This window comes from Mastigoproctus giganteus, chromosome 4 (assembly GCF_048544385.1).
Source record: "Mastigoproctus giganteus isolate SK-2022 chromosome 4, ASM4854438v1, whole genome shotgun sequence".
Lineage (NCBI taxonomy): Eukaryota > Metazoa > Arthropoda > Arachnida > Uropygi > Thelyphonidae > Mastigoproctus > Mastigoproctus giganteus.
Window position 1 is genome coordinate 34,912,967 of NC_143578.1, and position 26,507 is coordinate 34,939,473.

General features: G+C 34.5%; 1 protein-coding gene across 6 annotated transcripts in view; it reads left to right on the plus strand.

The window, feature by feature from the left end:
• Positions 1-26,507, plus strand: part of LOC150086618 (uncharacterized) — a 344,793-nt gene that overhangs the window by 250,012 nt on the left and 68,274 nt on the right. For 5 of the 6 annotated variants that reach the window (XR_016546895.1, XM_090372628.1, XM_090372627.1 and 2 more), the window contains 2 exons: positions 819-1,003; positions 19,499-19,683. Coding sequence is in view for 5 of the 6 variants with exons in the window: in XM_090372628.1 (XP_090228754.1) it covers positions 819-1,003; positions 19,499-19,683 (370 nt within the window). In the remaining variant the exon portion in view is untranslated. The remainder of the gene's footprint in view (positions 1-818; positions 1,004-19,498; positions 19,684-26,507) is intronic. The other variant, XM_090372632.1, reaches the window with a different exon arrangement.

A 26,507-nucleotide genomic window follows, 5' to 3' on the forward strand; every position in this document is an offset into this window, starting at 1 on the left:
ACGGGATACTTCCGCTTGCTCTGACTAAGAACCTGAGGGGGAATAGATTCAAATTGAGGAACGACAGTTGTAGAATAGATGTGCAGAAGTTTGCCTTTAGCCAACGGGTAGTAGATAGCTGGAACAGACTTCCATCTGTTGTTGTGGAAGTTGATAGCTTAAATAAATTTAAGGCTGAACTAGACAAACATTTGTAATCACTGGATGTTTGAAATGGTAAGGGTGTTTTTTTTTTTTTTTTTTTCTCTCCCTGATGCTGTGTAAGCTTGCTTTCTTGCATCATATGCCTCAGCTAATGTGAACTAATGTAAGCAGGGATTGAGCTGTGGCATCCACACCACACAGAGGAATGCTGCCCCTCTGTGTTTCCAGGCAATGTTAAGTGGTAGATGACTCTCATCAGTTGGTGTAGACAGTACAGAGTGAATTTTATTTTGTCTCATTTTATATTATTGGCAGTAGTAGTTGGGCCTGCCAGCAATTATTGCCAATAGTATTACTGCTGCTATTACTACAAATTTGAGAAAAACTAATAATCAGAGATAACCATGATAACTGTTGTATCTGCAGCACTTTGAAAGAAAGACACTTTTAGTTAGTTAAAATGACAGCCCTTTGCAAAAATCATTTTATTGTCTGAAATTATCATGTCGAAATTCCAGTAGAAATTTCACCCAAAAGAAAAGGGAAACTAATTTATTCTTCTTGTTATTCCTATTTTATATTAGCTTAGCTAAAGACATATTAATCTAACACTTTTGTTAGTTCTTGACATTAACAAAGATCAGTAACTTTAAAATATGATAATTTATTTTCAGGTTAATGACCCCTGAACCTGCTCCAAAGCCCAAACTGTTTTTACCTCGCTTTGGCTCTAAATTTCGCTACTCAGGACGCACCCAATATCAAACAAGGATGGCCAGTGCACTTATCGACCGACCTCCACCTCATTTCGAACGAACACACAGTAACAGACGATTTGGTTCACATAGTATGGATGGTGGTAAGTTCAGCATGACCTTTTTGTTTATATTTAAAATACATAAATTAATAAAAGTAGTCCATTAAATGAAATTTGTAAATGTATTCCATTCAGCTTTACAGAAGCAACTTATAAGAAACCATGGATAGGATGAGATAAAAAAATCGACTGCATTCACCTAGATATTCCACATCTGCTTAGTTTGGTGGAGAAGGGCAGGAAACCCATTTGGTTCCTCAGTTGAAAAGAAGCAGTATGCCTTTAAGTATGTCGCAGTTAGCATTCTTGTGCTATGCTATGCTAGTAAGGATTCAAAAAAATTGCTCTGTCTTCTGTTACAGTCTAAGCTGCTGTTACACCAGATTGATAAGTCTCATAATCTGTCTCCTTCCCTAAATACACATTTTAGAAGAAAAGATTTTTAGTCTTATGTTGCAAAAACTTGCAGCCATTTACATATACAAACTACATAGTTTTTTAATAGTGAAATTGGATTTTTTGTTGAGTGGCCTAGGGTCGTATCTCCCAGCTGTTTATAGAATGAGTTTCTGTTTATTCATATTAGTGAGATTATTTTTTTAATATCTTGGCATATTAATTTCCCAGTTTTACTTTTATCTTTCGGGTATTTAAATCACTTCATAATTACCCCACCATATCGATATTTCTTGGTATTTTTGCAAATATTTGTCTTATCAGCATACCAGGGCATTATCATTAGCCTTCCTTTTTTTTTTAATGAAATTTATTTTCAAAATATATTCTTAGACAGAGCTTTATTTTGCTTCTAGAAATAACTAGGAGAAAATTTTTAAGTGAAGGAGGAAAGTTCTGTTTTATTTTCAAAATGTGTTCAACTTGGGGGTTTTTTTTTTTTTTTCTTTTTTTTTGTGTGTTTCTTGTGTGTAGTGGAGGGGGTGATATTGTTTTGGAATTGCATGAAAATTGGAAATTAAGTTTTTTTTTCAGATAGTTTGTTTCCTTTATTTTGGTTGGGGATGAGGAATATCCTTTCTCTGTAATCATTATCTTAGTTTATAACTTGGAAGTTTATTAATCAAGTTTTGTGTGAAGAGGAAGAAAAGTTTTGTTAAGTTAATAAAAGCTTTATTTACTTATGTATTTATTTTCATACAGACTCTGTACATTATTTCTCCCTTATTTGTTTTATATTATCTGCTACATTACTTCTTTAATTATTATTATTTGCTTTATCTGCTCCCCACTCTCATTTCTTTAACATGCTGTTTTTTTTCTTTCACACAATGTGTAGTTTAAAGCTATTAGATGTTCCTCTCTTAAGCCAGTTTAGCATTGAAGCGTAATCATTTTTCTTTTTTAATTGGTGTAAATACACTGATGGATTGTTTAGGATTCTGTTAGGATTATGGATTGTTTAGGATTATGGATTGTTTAAGATTCTGTCATCAAGGTTTTCTGCTTGGAAAAGACTGTTTTTAAACACGTGCCTTTCTCTTGATTCTTTTCTCTCTCCCTTAAGGGCACATATGCCCAAAAACCCAGATGAGCAAGTTTTATAGATATATTGAAATTTATAGCAAAATTTGATGCTTATTTATTACTTGATGGCAAAACAGAAGATTAACTGCTAAATGAAAGTACAAAGGGTAGGCATTGAGAAATAAGTTTCATAGGAATTCAGGTAAGGTGTAGTGAAAGTGCTTTTTTTTTTTTTTCTCTCCCAGAAAGAAATGGAAAATCATTAGTGGGAGGGGGGTTATGATAGTGTATGAAAACTGACCGATGGAGGGGGGGGTTATGATAGTGTATGAAAACTGACCGATGGAGCAGTCAGCTGGAGCTGAGAGGGAAGATTCTGAAATGGTGGAAGGGTGATTCTTACATTTTCGAGTGAAAGATGGCATGATTTGAAAGTAGAAGATTTTGATAAATTTTATATGAATCATTCTAGTCTGTGAATGATATTACTATTGCAGCAAATATTATATCAGTACCAAGTTTATAAAATTTCTTTGACTTTAAAGCAAAGAATACAATAAGGTATTTTTGACAGCTCCAACTTTCAGGTTCTTTTCCACTAGATAACATTGTAAATTCCTGAATAAATGGTAACCTGATAGTGCAAGGATGGTGAATATAAGCTGAATATTTTTCTGAACATAACTCCTCAATTATGCCATGTGATTTCAAGCAATCTGAGGTTGCATACTGTCTTGATAAAATACATTGTGATTTGTCAGAGAAGGGCATTTTTCTTGCAAAGCAGCACTCAGACTTGTTGGAGAGTTGCTGGCAGTGGACTTTAGCTATGATGATTTTATTGGGGTGTAAAAATCTAAAATATGAGAGAGTAAAATGAAATTGAAATTCCAGTTGTTTGAATTTATTTAAATTATGCACCACTATGGGTACAAGTTATGGATTGGTACTAGTGCTTCTATTGAACAATAATAGGGCAAGTTGGGTGTTCTATATACTCAGGGAGTAATACATAGGAACAGTAAAGCTAATATGGCTCACTGTGATAGGTAGGTCAAGCTATGTAATGTTATTCAGGTTTTTATGGAAATCAAGTGGTTGGGCTCTCTGCAACAGAAGTTCACTGGTGTATGAAAAATGTTTGACAACAGTATGTTGTGTCCATGAGTGTGACTGAATCACTTATGAAGGAAGAGGATAAATCTGGAGATGGATAGCAGTTATGGGTCTGCCTATAGCATCTTGGAAGACTAAAGAATGATCTGGCAGGACAGTGAAGTGATGAAAGCTATCAAACAAGGTTAGTTAGTGTATGCAGTACATTACATTTCAGTTGCATTAGCAAATATAAATAATACATGATTTATAATAATAATAATAATAAAAAAAAAAAAAAAAAATCGAATGACTTTTATATATGAACTGAGAGCATTTAATTTCTGTTCATCTGCCATATTGACCATTCATTCCTTCAGTCAGCGCATAGCAACAAACAGTATTCAGTGCACAGATAGCTTTCATGATATGTATGAAAAAAAAAAAATAATAATAATTTCCAGATTTGTATTGTTTTGATTTTAGTTAACTTTGGGTAGGCTCAGTAAATCATTCTGAAAGAGCCAAATATAGAATTTCATGAAAATCCATCTGCTGAGAGATTAGTTATTACATGTGAACAGAAAGATAAAGAAATATTAACTGCCAGATTTGGATTGTCCCCTCTCTTTTTTTTTTTTTTTTTTTTTTTAGGAGCATTAGCAACTAAGTCCATATTGCTCTGGAGATATGTGGTGGTCATTCCCTGACCTTTCCACATCCTCCGTATTTGGTGGTCATGGGCTTGAACCCCAGTCTAATCAAGAAGCTTGTGCTACGCACTGCTGCTCCTGCCCACCTGGCTATGGAGGCACCTGTCCCAATTTTAATGAAATTTAAGATTGCTTAACAAATCTTTCCAAAAGGACCAAATATAAAAATCTCATGAAAATCCATCACATTTTTACATTAAAATCAGACCAAGGATTTCCATTGGTTTGACTTTAATTAAATTTGGTATGGCTTGACAAATTTTTCTGAACAAGCCATTATACTGGTGAACACAAGGTGCTTTATGCAAACATGCTAATAATCCTAACAGTGGTATCAATATCAGGTAGAAGATTTATGAGCAGGGTATAAAAAATCTTGTGTAAAGATGGGAAAAGTGCCTAAACTGTGTGTGGAGAATTTTAAAAACAAAGTAACAGTTATTGAGAGGGGGAGGGGAACCACTTTCATTTGACCCTTGACAGCATAAGCTATGTCTTGAGTATCCCACTGAATGCACTGCTACAAATTTGCTCGGCTGTAATGTAGAAGATTCTTTTGCACTACCGTACTGTTGGCATTGCTTAATTGCAGCAAAGTACTCATTTTTCATCCCCAGTCATTACTGGGGATGAAAAATGAGTACTCTAAGTACTTCAAAAACAGTGCTTGGAGTTCACAAGAGTGCTGTGAAGTGCAAATGTTTATCCAATCTCTAAGATTGTACAATGATATGAGGAACTGTTTTCCAAGTTTTCTAGTTGAAGAGGGGAATAGTTAAATTGAATTTCTGGGAAAGACTTTCAACAGTTGCAGCAGAATTTTGTTCAACTGCTGCTCACAGTGGGTGATCATTAAATTGAAAAGTTTGGTCTGAATGCATTTGTTGTTAAATCCTTATTAAATGTTCCTGTCTTTACAAAGATTGTACAATGATATGAGGAACTGTTTTCCAAGTTTTCTAGTTGAAGAGGGGAATGGTTAAATTGAATTTCTGGGAAAGACTTTCAACAGTTGCAGCAGAATTTTGTTCAACTGCTGCTCACAGTGGGTGATCATTAAATTGAAAAGTTTGGTCTGAATGCATTTGTTTTTAAATCCTTATTAAATGTTCCTGTCTTTACAAAGATTGTGCAGAAGAAAGCATAGCAGTGATACCCATCACAGCCCAGGGGTTAACATAAATAAATTTGCTGAACTGTAGTCACAGTTATGAACATCTGGAATCACTGTTGGAATTTAGAGGTTCCTTATCACATATGTCTTGAGTGGTTTTTGTGGTTACAGTCATATGTGAACATAATATACCTAATGTTTTCTTCTGACTCCTCCATCTTTTTTTAACATCTGAAAAAAAAATCACTGTTAACTTGATGACTAATGCTTATATAAATTAGTATAAAAATATTCTACATGGCATGGAGTTATACATCAAATCAAAATTCATATGCTTTTCCTGCATTTGATTTCAATCATGGAGAGACACGCTTTGTTCTAACTGAAGGCAGTACTTTCCACTAAGTTTTGCTTGCTTGTGTTCAACTTACAAACAAATGCATTATCTACAGTTCACATTTAAAATGTTATTGACAGCTTAGGCTGAATTGTGGATAACATTATTTGTCTGTAATTTGGACTTGAGCTCAAGCCTTAGTGCCGAATAATTGGCACTTAGTTTTTAATGAGAACGGAAAGTCTCTCTCCGTGATCAAAATTGAATGCAAGTAAAGTGTACAAATTTCATTTTTGATTTTAACTACAGCATTGGAATAAAATACCCTTGCAGTCCTATGGTGATGTACATATAAATAAGTTTGGCAATGTGAAAAAACAGCATTATTTATGCAATCACCTGATGTAATGGTATTGCTAAAAAAAAACTTACATCCTCAGCTGGCTTATCATGGTTCAATGAAAAGTTCTGTTGTTGCTCATTACATTTCGCTAATATGAACCTGAATAATCCAAACATTTCACTGAGTTAACATAGTTATTCATATCAGACTACTCATACTTGGATATCGTCTACCTTATATGGCATATCCTAACCAGATGATTTTTTTTAGTTTTATTTTTTCTGATTGTCTTTGCCATTAGAGTTTCATACTATGAAATGTGAATTATGGAAGCTTATAACAAGTTCAAAAGTGAACTTTATATCCACTAAATCCTTATGGATATAAAGAAGTAAATTCCTGTGTTGTAAAATGATAAGGGAGGAAATTAAATTCTAAACTTAAATTTAAAATTTACTCAGTTTGTTATTTCTCATTATCATTCAGATCTTTTCCAGATCTGCATTTTATTACCACTATACAAAATTCAATTTTTTCTTTTGTTTTGTTATTAAGCTAAGTAAGTTTTTATTTTATATAGTTCTGTTTTAATCATAGTAATGATAGAAAAAAGTGTAAAAAATTTACTATTTAAAATTAATGTTTAAAATTGAAGATAAAGTTATTTCATGAAATTGGTCCCAGAGTAGCTCTATTCTTTGCATGTACATTCCTTGCATTAAAAGATCAGCCAAGATTTATTCCTCTGTTAATAGAGATTGGGATGATAAAAATATGACTGGGGTAATGTGCACATCAATGATAGATTACTATCTATAATTTATTTCTTTCAACGTTTCTCTCTTACTCTCCTTTTGTCTAAATATTTCTTTCTGCTTTTACTTCACTTTCCAAAAATAATGCTGCCACCTTCCCTTACTTAAGTATAACGTCTCTCTCCTGATAGTCTGTTCTTCGAAGATCTCAACATGAGTAATAATTTTGCAATTTAATAATGGGATAAAAAACAGTCCTTGATTTAAATTTTCTCTTGGGGGGGCTGTCAATTGACTTTAGTTTATTGAACTTTATAGTTGATGTTCCTCTTGGTAATATAGCAGTATAAATATTTATATTTGTATTTTCAATAATAAATTAATTTAACTAATGGCAGCAATGTTTACCTTTTTTTTTTTTTTTTTTAAGGTTTCTAGTTTGAATGACTAGTAATCTGTCATTCACATTTTCAGATATTGCCTTTATAACCATTTCATTTTTAAGTTATCAGCAGGATGTATAATTTTAGTGAGGGCACTTGAAGGCTGCTTGTCATTTGGTTGTAAATGCTTTGGATGGGACTACAGTGGGGTAGATTTAAAGTGTATAAAAAGTAATTGCTATGAAATGTTTATATAATTTTCGTTAAGATAGAGCATCTATGGCCTATTCTATAACCATATATAAAGGGGGTGAGAAGCATTTCTAGAACTTAATTTTTGGAGAAGTTTCGCACATTCTGTATTTTGGAAACAAATTATTGCTGTGTGCATTATGTTGCTCATTTATTGTGAGGGGAGATTTCTTTTATTCTGTATTCTTTTTCTGAGTTCTTGTGATCAAATAATTTGGGCAGTTTGGGGAATATATGTTTCTGATAAATTCCCATAACCAAAATGTAAGATTACAAGAACTTGGGGTGGGGGGGGACATAACACAAAATGATTTTGCTGTGAATAATGATAATCTGCTATATAAATATCTAATGTGGGAAACTTCTTTAATAAATTTCTCCCTTGCCCTTGCCTGTAGAATGTGAATTAGCCACCATGTTTTCTAAACAGCATTATGATGAAACACTTCACATGCCACAACAGTTATTTTTTATATAGTTTAAACCCAACAAAAAATCTATATTGAAAACTTACATTCTTCTGACTGATAAATGCAGAATACATAGTACATTCAAAAAGTTCCCGGAATCACACACTGGTATTTAAACAGTTTTCGCCATGGCTATATGGTTTCATAGGGCATTGATGTTGACCTTGGTGTGCATGCATGCCAAGTGGAAACTGGCTCAACAACTTCACTCATGTGTCACAGTTCACTGATTGTGGACTGTCGCAGTTTGAACAGCAAGCTAACATCAAGTTCTTTAAACTTGGGAAAAGTGCTACAGAGACACTGCAAGCATTACAGAAAATTTATGGAGAAAGTTAATGCTTTGAAGAAAATAGCACTTTACGAGTGGTTTATTTGGTTTAAAAATGGATAGGAAACACTGGAAGCTGAACCTCCTAGTGGATGCTTTTTTGATGTTATGAAATGGTGAAAGTGTCACAAAAGTGAAGGAATTCATGCAAAATGATAGAAAGACTGTTGTTGAGATTGCTCATGAAGTTGGATTGTCTGTGGGCTCAGTCTGTAAGCTCACACAATCCTGACACAATATTTAATAATGCATTATATTGTGCAAAGTTTGTTCCACACTTGCTGCCAGACTATCAGATGGACTGCAGAAAAGCCATCGCACGTGAGTTGTTTGAAAATTCTACAGGATCTGAACTTCCTAAGATCCTTCGCCTGTGACCATGACACCATGGTGGAATCATCTGAATGGCACACAAAAATGTCTCCACTTCCCAAGAAGTCTTGTTCAACAAAATCCAACTTCAAATTCATGCTGATTTTTTTTTTTTTTTTTTCAACAGTGAGGGCATAGTGCACCATGAATTTGTTACTAATGGAGAAGCATTACTGCTGCTTATATGTTGAGATTCTGACATGTTTATGTGAGAATGTGAGGCAAAGACAACCTTAAAAATGGAAGGATGGCTGGATCCTGCACCATGATAATGCACTCAGTTACGCCGTGATGGAAGTGCAGCACTTCTTGGCTGCAAAGAAAATCACATTCATGCAGCATCCTCCCTACAAATCCTGACCTTGCACTGTCTCACTTCTGGCTGTTCCCTAAACTAAAAATGGGGCTTCAGGGTTGTTATTTCACTAGAGTGGATGTCATCAAAGAAAATGCTGAAGTGGCCCTATGTGCTCTAAATAAACATGATTTTAAAGAATGTTTCAAAGTTTGTTGTTATTTGGTTTTTAGGAGCATTAACAACTAAGGCCATATTGCTCCAGGGATATGTGGTGGTCATTCCCTGACCTTTCCGCATCCTCGTATTTAGTGGTTACGGGTTCAAACCCCAGTATAATCAAGAAGTGTGTGCTACCTGCTGCTCCTACCCACCTACGGAGGTGTCCACACAGAAGAAAAGCACTTTGAAGGTGATTAGGCTAGTAAGCCCAACTGTTCACTAAATAAACTTTTATAGTAAAATTCCAGAAACCTTTTGAATGCACATCGTAGAATAATATCCATCAAAGCAGTGTTTCAGAATAGGCAGATTACCAATCATCAATAAGTGGAAGCTTATGTTATGAAGTTGCTGCCATTAATTCAACTAAGCTTATTGGATTTAGGTGTTTTTCTACTGAGAGATAATACTAATAAAGCAATATGAAACAGACTTAGGCTCATTGTTAGGTCCTGTGCATGAGAGTCAATTAATTAAGTTACTAGCCTAGAAGCTTAATGCTTCTAGGCTAGTAAGAAGGCTAAGCTTATATAAAATCAAAATTGCTTATATGTAAAGATTAATTTTAGTATATGTATCATACCTCGTACAGCTATTAAATAATTATATTACTATATCATACTACATAGTTTTAAATTAAAATACTAGCCTAGAAGTTTTCTTCTTAGTGAAAAATTTAAAAAAAAGGTTGTTTTTTCGCACCTGTTTCCAACAATACAAAAAACTTTTATTAATTACAGTATGCTTATATAAATATGAACCTTCTAAGCTCTTTCATTTTCAAGTTGATGAAATCATTGTGCATTTTATGTATATATACATGTATTTATTTTGAGAATCCTCCTTGAAATATACCATTGATCCATAATATATTTTTTGTTAAATAAATAAATTAATAGAATATACAGTAATTAAGAAATTATTATGGGTAATATAATTAATATAATATTAATTTATTATATATGTTTAATATAATTAATATAATAATTAAAACAAACTAAGCAGTACCTAACTTACTGTAACAGTAGTGTCTATTGTCTGATGAGAACAGTACTTGTTTAGATAAAGCTGAAAACAGAAATTGTAAAACTAACGGATCACAAGTCTTGTAGTATGATATGTTATACCTGTTGTGTTTTAAATCTGAGTAGTGAATAATGTTTCACTTTCCAAACTACTCAAGTAAGACTGTATGTATAACTAAAAAGGTAGATTGTGAAACAACAAAAAATCCTGAACCAATGATTAAATGGGCAATAGCTATTGCTCTGGTGTCTCTCAGACCCCTACAGTCCCCTGCAAGGGTAATAATTGTCCAAGTTAATAGTGGACTTTTAATTATTTCAGAATTTGCTATATAAATACCTAATAATTCCAAATGGTGGGTTTTTGAAGTTAAGTGTTTCCAGTTGGATCGTAAATGTGATAATCATTTTAGTTGTGTCAATTTTGATCAAAGCTTTAGTCACTTCATTATAAGACTTTTTTTAATCTTCAGTAATTTGCAGTAAAGTGCAATCCATAATTTTAGTGTTGGCTGGATTCTCAAAAAAAAGCTGCACTAAGCATTTAGTACATTCATTTATGATTTTTTTTTTTGAACATTAGTAATTCCATGAGCAATATAAAAATGAAATATACACTATCTGATCCACTGTTTGCCCAAATCATTGCTCTGAGACACTATGCTGTGGAGTCAACAGTGTTGAAAAGTGACATGAGGACTTTGGACCATTCATATTACTTAATTTCGGGTGTGATATGGGCAAAGGATTGTGCTGGCGAACATGCTTTTCTATTTCGTCTCACAGATGCACTGTGGGATTGAAATATCCATGGGGTAAACATGCAGAATTTCCAGGTGTATCTGATTCTCAATAATGTTCAGATATGTTCTGTTATTCACTGTACCCAAGGATGGTTCTAGTGCCTTGTGTGATTTCCTCCCTGTGTGCATTGTCCATCACCGCTGAAAAGCATAAATTAGGACTCAGTGGACCATTTAGCTTGCCTCCAGAGTTCTATCTGTCCTTTGTTATTTCTGGCACCAATGCAACCATTTTTTCTGATTGGCATTAAAGATGCCAATTAGAAAAATGCATGATTCATGTCTGAGGAAACTATATGGGCAGTTTTCATTGCTTTCAAAATTGTTGAAGTTTTTTGGTTGTGCTGATAACAATGTTCACACCTTGTGATGTCACTTGCCCTTTGGTTCATACTGCTCAGCTGCGTCTTGTCTGTGTTCATCATGTAGTCCAAGAATGCATTTTCTTTAGTTTCAGAAAGCATTAGCTATTACAGTTAGACCTGTTCACAATTGTTTCTGGTCGCCTTCATAATATCTTAAGTATTCACTTCAATCAGATTCTTCTGAACCTATCGTGAAGAGAGTAGACTAAGTGTTACATATTGTGAAGGGTGTTACTGCTATGAATGAAGGGATGATTCAGTGGAAGAAGACAGAATGGATATCAATGGGTGCTGCTATTTGTGGACTAATGTTATCAGTGAAGTCCCCCAGGGTTCAGTGCTAGTCCCATTGTTGTTTTCAATATTTATTAATGATACTGATGAAGGTATATCAGGCTTATTGTCAAAGTTTGCAGATGATACAAAGTTTGGAAAGGTGGTTAACAACAATAATCTAGGAATCTACTGCAACAAGATCTAAGAAAATTGTGTCAGTGGGCTAAAAAATGGCAGTTGAAGTTTCACATTGACAAATACAAGATACTGCATATGGGTAGCAGTAATCCCAGAGTTACTTATCAGCTGTGTTGTACTACACTCAGGCTAGTGGAAAATGTAAAAGACCCGGGGGTAACTGTGCAGTCTAATATGAAATTCTCTGAGCAGTGCAGACATGCTGCCAGAGCAGCTCATGGGGGATTATGTCAATGATATACAAAATACTTTGCTAGCAGGGAAAAGGTGGTGATTATCCACTTGTAAAATATAGATTTGAATATAGGAATGAGTGGAATGGGTAGGTTATTTGTTATTTGTTATTTGGTTTTTAGGAGCATTAGCAACTAAGGCCATATTGCTCCGGGATATGCGGTGGTCATTCCCTGAATGACCTTTCCGCATCCTCCGTATTTGGTGGTGACGGGCTCGAACCCCGGTCTAATCAAGAAGCGTGTGCTACGCACTGCTGCTCCTTCCCACCTGGCTACGGAGGCGCCGGAATGGGTAGGATGTACAGAGACGGGCTGTCTCAAGGGTGCAAGAGGTGCACTGCACCCATGCATCAACATTCAAGGGGCATCTGAAAACCCGAAACTTACATATACATATTAAGAAAATTTTAGGGGGGGCACCAAATTTCAATTAGCACCCAGGCGCAAAATTGCTATTGGCACACAGGTACCACATACCCTAGGAATGCCCCTGAGGATGTAGATTTGCTGGAATGGGTGCAGAGAAGGGCAACCAGACTGGTGAAGGGAACAAAAGGGTGTTCTTACCCAGAAAGGCTTCACATCTTCAATTTGCAGCTTCTGGAGACTAGGCACCTGGGGTGATCTGATTGAGCTGAATGGGAATGGCATTCTTTCTCTTGCTGAAACTACACTTATAGTTTAATATGAGGGGGGCATTAATTTAAGTTGAGGAAGGATGGGTACAGGATAGATGTGTGGAAGTTTGCCTGGTGGTTGGTGATTGAAACAGGCTTCCATCTATCGTTGAGGAAGTGGATGGTTTGAATAAATCCAAGGAAGAATGAGACAAATTCTTGGAGGGTATGGACAGGAGAAGTGTGTAGGTTTTTTTTTTTTTTTTTTTACATTATATAAGCTTGTTTTTTGTATCATTTGCCACCACTTCAACTACCAGCCCATGGCTCTTGCTCAGCTCTGCAACCACACTTTCTTGAGTAAGATACTGAATCATGCTGGTAACCTAGTTGAAAACAGTTTAATTGAGAGAAAGGATCATTGTAATTAGTATTGTATTACTACATTTTGTAAATAATTTTAACTTGTATTATACTTTTGCACAGTAGTGTAATGTTTTCCCTAGATCTTACTTACCTATAAGTTACTTATTTTTTTCTCACTCTAATGAACATTTGACAGTTTTTCCCTCTTTCTGTAGAGATTATTTGTTGTGAGGATCTTGTAACAAATTCTTTCAAATGCATTAGAAATAAATGCTTTTTATTTGTGCCACCCTCCAGATTGCTATTTTGATGGTTATTGCCGTCTTGCTAGCAGGAATTCAGACTTCAGCAGCTGGCAACACAGTGAAAATTAAATTCATAAGATGAGAGATGCTAAGCACTGATAAGGTATCTTTTCTCTCTGACTTGGTGATGGCAATAACCATTAATAACAATAATACTACTATACTTTGATGAGTATAGAATTAAAAATAATAAAAGTTCCATGAAATATTATTATAGTGTAATAGCAGTAGTTTTTCATATAGTTCATCCTAACTTCATATTTGTAAATATGTATATGCTTTAAAGTAAGGTGATTTCATATAGTTTTAAGTATTTATTTATTTTTATAATATAGCTAAGAGTTGTACGTTATGTATATTTTATCCCTTAAAATTATCTTTAGCACCTGTAGACATTTAAACTGCATTTTCCCTTAGCCAACTTTATAGGAAATTGATGACATAAATTTAATAATTATATTTATGGGTCTCAAATAATTATGTTTATGAATCTTGGCTGAACTTGCTGCCATATAATTTTGTGTTATAAAACTTAGCTTATTTGCCTAAATGTTTTATCTCTACTATCCCTTAAACAGCCAAATGATATATGTGTTATAAGAATATTAATAGTATACCTTGGGATGAAATATGTGCGTATATAAAGTCTTAAGTTAACTTATAAAAAGTGATAAATAAGATTCTGTATTTCTAAATGGAGATTTCTTAGGCAAAAGAAAAAGGAAAAAAAAAAAAAAAAAAAAAGAAAGAATGCAGTTTTGATCATGTATGTTTGTGATGTTATGTTGTTTAAGGATAGTTGGGGAATTCTCTTAGCATTCTGCAGCATTATAACTGCTGCTTTTAAATATTTTCACAATAAAATTGCTACTTTGTTCTTCGTCCTAATAAGTTATTCGATTTTTTTTTATATATATATATATAATAAGGTCTCTGATGTGTGTCCCAAGAAAATGATTTAAGATAATTAAAATTATTAGAACTAATAATAAAAATAACAAAAGATATTTTAATCAACACTAGTTTATTTAACAGTTCACAACTTCATATAATCTCTTACCTAAAGATAGGCTGTTGGCCTTTGTACCAGCTAAGAATTGGCCTAAATGATAAACATTTCTGTATTAAACCATTCTACAATATAATTATTTTTAAACAGCAAGAGCTGTGATGATTTATTTATTTTTTTATAATTAATTTAATAATGCCTTTGTACTGAAAAGGAAGCAGTTGTATTACTTTATGATATTTTCATATACATATATTACATATAACTGCTATAATTAGAGCCTCTCTGACTTGGTGGTTTTGCCATTGCCATCCATTTGGAGAGAGCTGGATTTCGTTTCTAGAATTCTCCAGTCAGCTAACCAAAATTTGTATTTGGTTAGCTGATTGGTTGGAGGAACTTCAGGTTTTTTCATCCAGTGAAACATGAAAATTGTCTGCATAGTTTCCTCATATTTGGTTAATAGGGAGATTTAAATAATCATAGTAGGCTGACTACATAGAGATAGCTTACAAGGTTGAAATCAAGATTTGCCACTCCATGTCACTCATTTGGAGAGGTCTAGGTTCAAATGCCATCGAAGACTAGAAAAATTCTCAAAGACCTCTTTGTAATCAAAGAGGGCTTTATTTAGCTAATCTGCACCTGAGGTTGGCAAATTAAAATTATGCAAATTGAATTGCATTATGTCTATATCCAAAGTAATTTTTATTAGGAGGGGGAACATTATATCATTAGCATTAGTAGAGGCATATGATGCAAGAAAGCAAGCTTATACAGCATCAGCCAAAAAAAAAACACCTTCCCATTTCACCCATCCATTCATTCCAAATATTTGTGTAGTTCTGCCTTGAATTTATTTAAGCTATTAACTTCCGCAATTACAGATGGAAGTTTGTTTCAGCAATCAATTACCCACTGGCTAAAGGAAAATTTTCACACATCTATTCGACAACTGTCTTTCCCCAATTTTAGTTTATGCCCCCTCAGGTTTGTAATCTGAGCAAGGGGATGAATCCCATCAGCATTGAGCCTGCTCAATCCATTCAAGGACTTATACACCTCAATCAGATCATCTTGCAGGTGCCTAGTCTTCAGATACTGCAATTTGCAGAACTTAAGCCTTTCTTAGTAAGAGCACCCCTTTGTTCCCCTCACCAGTCTTGTTGCCCTTCTCTGTACTCATTCTAGCAACTCTGCATCCTTCCTAAAATGAGGCTTCCAGACCTGTACGTAGTACTCAAGGTGTGGCCTGACATTGCCTTATACAAAGGGATAATCATCTCCTTATCACTGCTTACAAAATTCCTGTATATTATTGACAAGACCCCACCCCACCATTTTCTGTTTGTTGACTTACACAAGGCGAGACCATTATGTTCACAGCAACCATCAATGAGGCATGCGTGCCTGTCATTGACCTGGCTACTGCTGCTCTGTAAACTCTGTCCACTCTTGGAACACCTTAACTACAGTAGTTTGCAAACAGCCTGCAAGATTTACAGTTTCTATAATACTGCCACCCTTCAGTTAGTACCCAACAATCATTTTTCAAATTCCATCAGATCCTTTGCCCATGTTGATCAAGTGATTTGTATGGACCACATGTTACAAACTTGCAGTATCACATTTACTAGTTTTCACTATGACACATATACCCCAGCCAGCAAAGAACAACCAATTGTTCAAACATTGGGGGGGGGGGTCATAATGTTTTGACTGGACAGTGTATTTAGCCTTATTTAGGAGGAGGTATAGACTTGTGCATGCTTCCTTCAAGAGACTGCTGTGAGTAATGGAGACATATTTGTATAAATTGGTTTTTAAAGAGCATGGGGAAACATATGCAAATCTTATGGGGGAGTCCCAGAATTCATTACTGATGCTTCACTGTTCTATGAAAACCTATAACTAGTGATTTTCAACATTTTAAACATGTGATCTGATTTCAGTGGTAGCTCACTTATGTAAATGTGGTGTTATGTAAAAAAGCTGTACATGATGATGAAATTTTGATACCATTTTCAGAATCAGCATGCAGAAATTGCTATATAACAAGTAAAACATTTAAGATAATAAACCATACAGGCTTGTATTTGTTTGATTTGCTAGCCAGTAACTAGATTTGAAACTTGTTATACACAAAGGCTTATTCAAAAATATGGCACTCCATACAAAATGGATACAGTTCTCAGGACTTTTATTGGCCAACTCTTCCATTTTTATAAATCACTCTTCTATTTTTATAAATCACTATCTAGTAAATTAACCCTTCTTAAAAGAGTTTACTAATTATTACAGTAAATATCGTGCAATAATTAGTCACTGTGATACTTATCATGGTCTATAGTAATTAATGAAAATAACATCTTAAATCCCTTTTCCTGTTGGTCACGTATTGTTTTTGATTCTACTACGATAAAGCTCAAAATTGCTTTCTTAGTTTAATATATTGTCACCTAGAAAGATAAAAATTATTACTTTCATTTAAGATAACTTTATTTTAAGCTATATTTTATTAGCTTTATGTACTTTTTTGTTTATTCTGTAGTGTAACATGTAATGTAACCCCTCTGATGTGCATTCTCAGAGAATTTGTGTGATTAAATTCTTTACGCTCTGTATGTAACAAGGGTAGGTGAACATGCTGTTACATTGTTATTCATATAATAATTGAATATAACATTAGCAATGGCTGCATACTTGGAAAATTTAAAATGGGTGGCTTTTTTTTTTTTTCTTTTTTGGTAAAGGAGGTGATAGTGTTATTTATTTTGTTATTCAGCATAATTTGAGTTGGTGGTACTGAATACTAAATGCACTTTCTTTACTTATACTTATCAGCCCCAGTTTTTGATTTTGTTGTGAGATAAGAAAATAGATTAAGTGTAAGTTGATAGTGAAAAGATATTAGGTAATCTGTAGCATTATAGTACTAAATGATTATTTTAGATATTGTGTTTATGATACTGATAGCAATAGAATGAATGTGAGATAACAGATGACTACTCCCCCAAGTTGATATTAAGTTGAATAATGTATAGAAAATTTCAGTTAGATCAGAGGATAAGACAAGATTAAGAATATTACAATTTTGTTTGTATTGAAGAATTTCTGAAATTCTTCAATATAAACAAAACTGTTATAATATAATAATAATATTATTTATTATTATTATATAATAAATAATAATATTATTATATGAAAGATTAATATTTTCACTGCTGATACTATAATTTGTTTGCCTCAGGTTTAATCAGCTTTTTTTTTCTTTTTTTTTTGTCAGTTAACTGCTTAAAGGTGTAGAAAGCAGGTTATCATTTGCAATTATATTTTGCTAAATTTCATTGTATTTTACAAGGAAAAATGGATGCTGCAAGCCCTCAACATCAAAAACTAAGCAATATTTGAGAATAACAAAATTTGACAAGGGGGAGGAATAGAAGACTTATGCAGTATATGGAAACACAATAATAATAGATTCCCTTGGATCCAGCATGAGAAAGCAATTTTAACTGCCAAATAGCAGTCTGTTTTATTGCTACTAATCTGCTAGCCCAGCACTTGAGGCTACCATTTGGGAGCCTTGAGCTTCTTGTTCTCAATTAGGGTCGAACTTACTAAAGTCATCAGCACACTTATTGCTTACCCACAAATCCAAATAAAAATACTTGAGCTTTCTGTGGGGTTTTTTTGTTCCCAGCATGACCCTTCTACTAATCTACAGATGCTGTGAATGTAGCTGCAAATTTATTGCTATTAAGCAAGGATGAACTGGAATGGGAAGATAATAAGGATAATCTCTGAAGATGAGGATAATCTGATAATGAGGATAATCTCACTAAGGTCATTGATACATTTGTTTGCAGATCTAAACAAAAATAATTTTATTTTCTTGGGTAGTTCCTCTTTCCATTTCAACCAAGTGACTGATCCTTTAACACTGCCTCAAGTGCATGATATAGCATTACAATTGGTATCACAGTTAGACTGCACAATGCATTTGGCAGTGAGTGTTAATTTAGTAATCATAGATGGATTTTAGAGATAACAGTGTGCTAATAGCATTGATCCAGCAATTCAGCATCCAGTCAGACAATGTCTCATGACATTAGATTAGAGGAAGATTTTTAACAAAATAATTATTTAAAATTCTTAACTATCATGTTTTATTCTATAAAAAAGTAAGTCTACCACCATGCTTGATTTTAATGTTAAATTTATATAAATAAATATTTTAATTAATATAAGTATAGTTTGGCTAGACGATAATCCTTTACCTTTAGCTAAAAGCAAACAAAAGTTGTACCACTACTTAATGACTTATTACCTCCAAGCCATTAACATAACTTTCAGAGGTGTTTGCTTAGATTTTTTTGTTGCTTTGATGGCCTGGTATCATCAAGTGATTTGCCTTCATCAGCCAAAGGTTTTCAACAGGTAAAATGATAATTAGATTTCAATAGGTCTGAAATTAAATCTAGATTCTAAATTCTCTGTGTATCTTGAAATTTAACCAAAAATAAAATATTAGCAGTAGTTTGATATTATTTTTCCATTATATGGTATTATGTTTCATTGGTTTGGCTTTTGCCACTCAGATGTCCCCCTTCTTCACAGTCTTCTGTCCAGTTAATTGTTATCATAATCCTTTATATTCAGACTTCTGTTTTCCAACCTTCAACTAATTTTATGTATAAATAATAGTACTACTTTCCCAAGTGAATGACTGTCTGAGAATACTGAACTCATTCATTAGCAGTTGTATGTAATGGTTTCTTATAAGTTGTAATATAACTATGAGAGCTAGAAAGTTAGTTAATTCTATTTAATTATAATGAATGAAAATAAATTTACCAAGATTTATTTTTATTCACTAATGATCCACTGTTTCTTTAGAAATGCTAGAATTTTAGTGAATGGAAGCACTTAGGTAGAAGCATAAGTTTTAAATCAAGTAGCATAACCTCATCAGAGACCTTAGTAGAATGTTCTGTATAGTAATTAGTTGCTTTTTTGCTGTTATGCTTAGCACAGCCTATGTTTGCACAGCTATTTTGTTTTAGCTTAGCATGCTTGTCAGCATGTGATCATCCTTTGTTTTGTTTTGTTTTGTGTCCACCTGCTTCTTCCTAACTTCCCATTGTCTCCTGGGGACTTCCTCTGTCCTCAGCACCTGGCTACTCTAGGGACCGTCCTTCTCCTCGTGAACGACCAGACGAAAGCAAGCGCCACACTCTTTCAGGTCCACCTCTAAAAGGGCACATGGGAGATGACAAAAGGGATGACATTTCTACAACTCCAGAAGAAGTTGTTAGAGACAAAGATGGAGATGGAGATAAGAAAAGAGAAAGTAAAGTAAGTAAATGTGATTCTATCCTTGCGTTGATAATATTATCTTGGAGAGATCAAAACAACTTGCTCTTTTTTTTTTTTTTTTTTTTTTGTTTTTTTAACCAATTTGGCATAATTAGAAAATCTACGCATTACCAGTGCGACAAACTTGCAGGAGGTGTAGGGGACACAAAGACGAATCGGAATCACATAGCATTGCAGGGTCCAAAATGCCTTTGTCATGCAGTAGAGGACATTGAATGGGAGATCGCGTCAACAGCGATCCCGCTGGAAGTCAGCATTTGCAAACCGTTTCTGTTGAAGAAACCAAGTAGCAAAAGTCTTCCGGAGTGGATAATTCGCAGGCTCCAATGATTGGACGCGTTGCAGATGGTATGAACTCATTTGGTTTGTTGACAGTATCCTCCATACAGTGGATTGGGAAATACCCAATCGTTGGCCTATCGCTCGAGTACTCGTACTCGGATTGCCTTCTGCAAGATGTAGGACATTCTCCTCATTGTCTGGCATCCTCGTCATTCGCTTTCGATTCATGGCACCTCTCATTAAACAGCCAGTCTCACGTAACCTTCTGTGCACACGTGCGAAAATTGCATGATGAGGAGCATGCCTGTGCGTGAAACGTTCCTGGTACAAGTGCACAGCGGCTTGTAGCAGGCCTGTTACAGTCCGCAGCTCCATATGCGAGGTGCATGTCGGCCAGTTCAACGTTTGAATACTCGTCCATCCTACTGCCTCGGGAACCGGTTTGCAAATGCTGACTTCCAGCGGGATCGCTGTTCACGCGACCTCCCGTTCAACGTCCTCTACCGCATGACGAAGGCATTTCGGACCCTACAATGCTATGTGATTCCGATTCGTCTTTGTGCCCCGTACACCTCCTGCAAGTTTGTCGCACTGGTAGTGAATCACCCTGTATATATATATATATATATATATATATATAATTAATTAATTAATTATACATTAATAAAAAATATGGTATTATTGTATTTTAATATTTGTAACTGTTATTTGACTACTACAAATAAAAAAAAAAATAATATATATATATATATATAATTTACGATAAAATTTGAAATAGCTATTTTTGTGGAATTGTGACCACTGACTCTTGCATGTGGTGGTACCTTAGTACTGAAATACCATTTCCTGTTAATTAGTGTTAGAAACAGGGAGATAAAAGATTTTGCTCTTTACAGTAAAATCTTTTATCTTCCTGCTGTTATTAATTCTATTCTAGAATGTTACTGCATAATACAATGATATTTGAGACCAACATGAATTGTACTGTATTATTATTTGTGTGATCCTTGGTTATTCAGTCAGCAAAGCAGTAAATTAAAGAGAATTATATTTCCTGTAATAAAATAAAAATATATAGTTGATTATATAAAAGTATAGGATGTGTCAAAAAAAAAAAAAAATATATATATATATATTCATTATCTGAGTTTCTCAAAGTTTTTAACTGAAAAATTTAGGCATTGTTGGCAGCTTTGAAAGACTGATCAACAAACTTCATGCCTAAATTCTTGGATTTTAGCTGTTTTTTTTCTGATCGTGTGCACCATATCCTTTAGGTAACCCCTATAGCAGTGGTGTTCATCCTCAACTTTTTCCTCATGTGCCACTTTGTCCAGGCTAAAAATATAATGTATCACAAGTCATGTACAATAGGTAGATAAATTTTTACAACTTTAAAATATATGTAATTTCACATATTTAGTGAAAAAAAAATTATAAAGAAAAAATAGTTTATTACAGGAACTTTTGGGTATTTTATTGCTGCTGCACCTCAGCTAATTTTTCAACATCAGGTTGTAATTTTATTGCTGCATGAATCACCAGGTTTTTAAGATTACAGTTTTTAAGTCGAGACAATACTGCTGTTTGGTCTTTATTAGTTTCATTGATGAAAAAGGCTTGTTCGTAGAGACAAACACTTTCAAAATGGCAGAGATTTGCTGTACAAATTTTCAGAACCCAGTAAAACTCTGTAATGTCATTTGCTGTAGTAACTGCTGGTAGTTCTTTAAAGTCATTTTAATATAGTACTAGGGGGGGGACTCCGCTCGCTTTGCTCGCCAACCCCCACTCACGTTTTCTATGTAAAATGTAGAGGTATGACAGAGTAAGTCAAATTTTCCTACATAAAAGACACACCTGTCAAATGCACTGATTGATATCGATTCAGGAAATTTACCTGTGCATTTGTAGTGACTTAATTGCCCCACCCACGTGTACCACATGACCCACATCCTTCTTCTCCCATTGGCTCCCCCAATCCCCACCACGTGGCATTCTCAAGGTCGAATAAATATCACCATGTAATTATTTGCCTGCATTTACATAGGTCACTTAGGAAAAGGCCTTTTGCTTCGGGTTCCATAATGCATGAGGAATATTGTTGCATCCGAAAGAGCAGGACTGAAATATTTACAAAATACTAAACTATTTACAAATATACGTACTATATTGGGTCCCTTCATCAGCTGACATTACAATGGAACATCAAATGATGCTGGGCATGGTCATGTATTAGACAGTGGAGCACGTGCACAAGTTTGGTGAATGTTATGGTGGCAAGTGTCTTTCAATGCAAGGAACGTTGGCATGTGTCCCACGTACACGTTCTATATTGTCAACATCAATTGTCTGATTTGTGCCCAGTAACCCATTTGTGTGCCTTCCATTTAATGTTCACCAACCTCATTTGTGAACATTAAATGTAAATTGTAAATAGTTTAGTTTTTTGTAAATATTTGTATAGTTTTGTATTGTATAATAATAACATTATAACACACTGATCAAAATCTAATCAGGAAATGACCTATGTAATTATTTACCTGTGCATTTGTAGTGACGTAATTGCCCCACCCTCTTCTACCATTGGTTCAAATAAGTGACATAATTCCCTGCCCTCTTCTCCCTTTGGCTCGAATAAATATCACTAGGAGGAAAACTTTTTTAATCTATAGAGAGATTACATTTTAATTCAGTAAATCTATTTGCATACTAATGTGCAAGTAATAGATTAGTAAATAATGAAGACATTACTTTCCTCTGTAATGGTCCTTAAAAATTAACAAAAAAAGAATCACATGCTTCTTTGAAAATGTTTATTTTGATAATATATTTTGAAAAGTTAATACAGTACCTTGATTTTCAATTTGTAATTTCGTATGTCCCAATTTTCTTTTATTTAATTCAGTGCAAAATAATCTTAATTTCATTTTAAATGATAAAATACCACTTATTAAGTTGGTAAATAATTTGTTACTGTCTTGTAATTTGATATTTAGTGCATTTAGGTGGGTAGTTATATTGACTAAAAAAACGAGTTCAGAAACCCACTCCTAGTCTTATAACCAGTATCTGTTATGGTAATTCATTTTTCATTTCCAAAAATGTTTCAAAACTTCCCTCTGGAAAGCCATCACACATCACAATGTAGTATCATTTCTTTGTATTCTTCCTCCAATATTTTACAATATTCTTTGAATTTTTGACAAAAAAACAACATGATCCAAAATTGTATTGCACATTTCACTTCTGTATCCATAACATGACTAAGGTTTAAATATTTGCCTCATAATGAGCCTTGATAAATAATATAGTAATATTTGAAAAGTGGAAGATTTAAATATTTCTGTGGAAATGCAGACACATTTTTGTCAACTGCCACAGGAGTACACACAAACTGTCAAGTTTTTCCTGGTCTAAATTGTAATTCTCTATGCAGAATTTAAATTTTTCAAGAATATCTCCTTTGTTGTGCTATACAGTTGCTTGAGATAGGCATTCTTATGTAACATTTAAACTTTCATCAAGTACAAAAGAAAAATAGAATTATTTTTAATATTGGTCAAACTCAATTGTTTGGCCATCAAGGCATTTTACTACCATTTCTAAATTTGGCTTCACTAGCCCCACTTTGTCAGAAAATGCCCCTTTTTATTTTCAATTAATTATAAAATATATGATGCCACAGCCATAGCTATCAGTTTTTCAGAATTTCATTGAAACAATGTTCTTATATATGTTGCAGATGTTTTTTTTTTTTTTTTTTCGATATTAGCATTAGCATTAGCATAAGATGTGTTCGAAAACAAAGAACCATTTCAGACCACATTGGTGGATAAAGAAGTTTAGTTGTTTTTGATCCCCATGACTCAGCCATTCCATCTTTTTCAAATTTATATTTGCATTCTTCGTTACATTTTAATTCACTGGGTTCTTGAATTTCTTCACTACCAGACTTGGCATCGCATCCAGTTGGATCTAGAATCCATGGCTTCACTTCAAAAGAAAATTAATCTGAAAATTTATTTTTTCTTTTCACCTTTTAAAGAACACAAATGATCTGAATAATTTTTAAGATCATTCTCGGTGAGAGATTCACTGATTTCAGCTAATTCTTTCATACCGTGAAATTGTTTTCAAATATTTTCAGTGAAGGCTTTTAATATGTGTTTGTAGTCTATCACCGTAATTTGGAATCTCCTCTTTTCGATCTTCTCTGGCTTAAAATCTCTCTACCTCATCTGCTGTCTCTACTGTTCTCCCAACTCCACTAATCACTTAGAACTCTTTGACTTTCTCCCTCTGCAACTTGACTTTCTCCAGTCCAACTTTCCTAACAGTGAGGTAATGTTCCTTGGTGATTTTAATGTTCACAACTCCAGCTGGCTTCCATTTTCTAGTCACACTGACCCAACTGGTCGAGATGCTGAGGCTTTTGCAATTACTAATGACCTCGCACAGATTGTTAATTTTCCTACTAGAATACTGGACAGTCCTAACCATACAATCAACATGCTTGACCTTTTTCTCACAAACAACCCTTCTAAGTACACGGTCAAAGTGAGTGGTCCTTTAGGCACCCCAAATCACAACTTGTTGATTGTCTCTTCTCCAATAGAGCTTTTATTTCATGGCTATTCCCAACCTCATGTTGTTTGGCATTACAAGAATTCAAAATGGGATGACCTGCGAGATTTATTTTCTTCTTTTCCTTGGTTGGATTACTGTTTCAAAACTTCACACGTGAGGAATTATACAATTTGAAAATGGAAGAAGGTTATCAAATTGTAGCAGTGTGCTTAATGATTTTGTAATAACTGAGAGCAAAGTGGAGGAGAAATTGTTGAAGTTAAACATAAGAAAGGCACCTGGGGTGGATGGGATCTATCCAGTTATTTTAAAGGAGGCGGCAAAGCAACTAAGCAAACCCTTAGCCATAATTATGAGAGCATCCTTGGACTCGGGGGAGGTTCCCACGGACTGGAGATGTGCAAATGTGTCCCCAATTCACAAAGGTGGATCGAAGGGTGACACGAGTAATTACAGACCAGTTAGTTTAACTTCTGTTCCGGGTAAAATAATGGAGTCGCTGGTTAAAGATGCATTGCAGGATCATCTAGACAAGACTGCAGCAATAATTCAAACACAGCATGGGTTTGTTAAGGGAAAGTCTTGTCTGACAAATTTGATTGGTTATTATGATGTGGTCACAAAGGAACTGGATGCAAAAAATAATTTTGATATCATATACTTGGATTTCAGGAAAGCTTTTGACACTGTTGCGCATGGAAGACTACTGTACAAATTGGAGCAGAATGGTATTAAGGGTAAGTTGCTACAATGGATAAAAGGATGGTTAAGTGGGAGAAGACAGAGGGTGGTAATCAATGGGTGCTGCTCTTCATGGACTAATGTTATTAGTGGAGTCCCACAGGGTTCGGTGTTGGATCCACTGTTGTTTTGTGTATTTATCAATGATATTGATGAAGGTATATCAGGCTTAATGTCGAAGTTTGCAGATGACACAAAGGTTGGCAGGGTTGTTAATGACAGTAATGGCAGTGTGCTACTGCAACAGGATCTAGATAATTTGGGCAGATGGGCTAAGAAGTGGCAACTGAAGTTCAACCTTGACAAATGCAAAGTACTGCATATGGGTAGAAGTAACCCCAGAGAAACGTACCAACTGTGTGGTACTACACTTAAGGTGGTAGAAAATGAAAAAGACCTGGGAGTAATTGTGCAGTCAGATATGAAGTTTTCTGAGCAGTGCAGACAGGCTGCTAGGGTGGGTCATGGGGTTTTGTCAATGATATATAGGAATTTTGCTAGCAGGGAAAAGGAGGTGATTGTCCCTCTGTATAAGGCAATGGTCAGGCCACGCCTTGAGTACTGCGTACAGGTCTGGAGGCCTCATTTTAGGAAGGATGTAGATTTGCTTGAGCGTGTACAGAGAAGAGCAACATGATTGGTGAGGGGAATGAAGGGATTCTCTTACCAAGAGAGGCTTAAGTTCTGCAAATTGCAGTGGCTGGAGACTAGGCACCTGCGCGGTGATCTGATTGAGGTCTATAAGGCCTTGAATGGGTTGAGCACGCTGAATTCTGATGGGATCCTTCCACTTGTTCAGATTACCAACCTACGGGGACATAAGTTCAAATTAAGAAAGGACAGATGTAGAATAGATGTGCGGAAATTTGAGTTTAGCCAGCGGGTGGTTAATTGCTGGAACAAACTTCCATCTGTCGTTGTGGAAGTTGATATGTTAAATAAATTTAAGGAGGAACTGGACAGGCATTTGGAGGGAATGGTGTGATTTTTTTTTTTTTTTTTTTTTGGCTGATGCTGCATAAGCTTCTACACTTGCTTTCTTGCATCATGTGCCACTACTACTACTACTACTACTTCTGATGTTAACTTTTGCTCAGATGGAGTCAGTGAATTTATTCTTGTAGGAATGGAATCCTTTATTCTGCACTCCACTTTAAAATCTCATCCTTTATCTAAATATTGATTTTCCA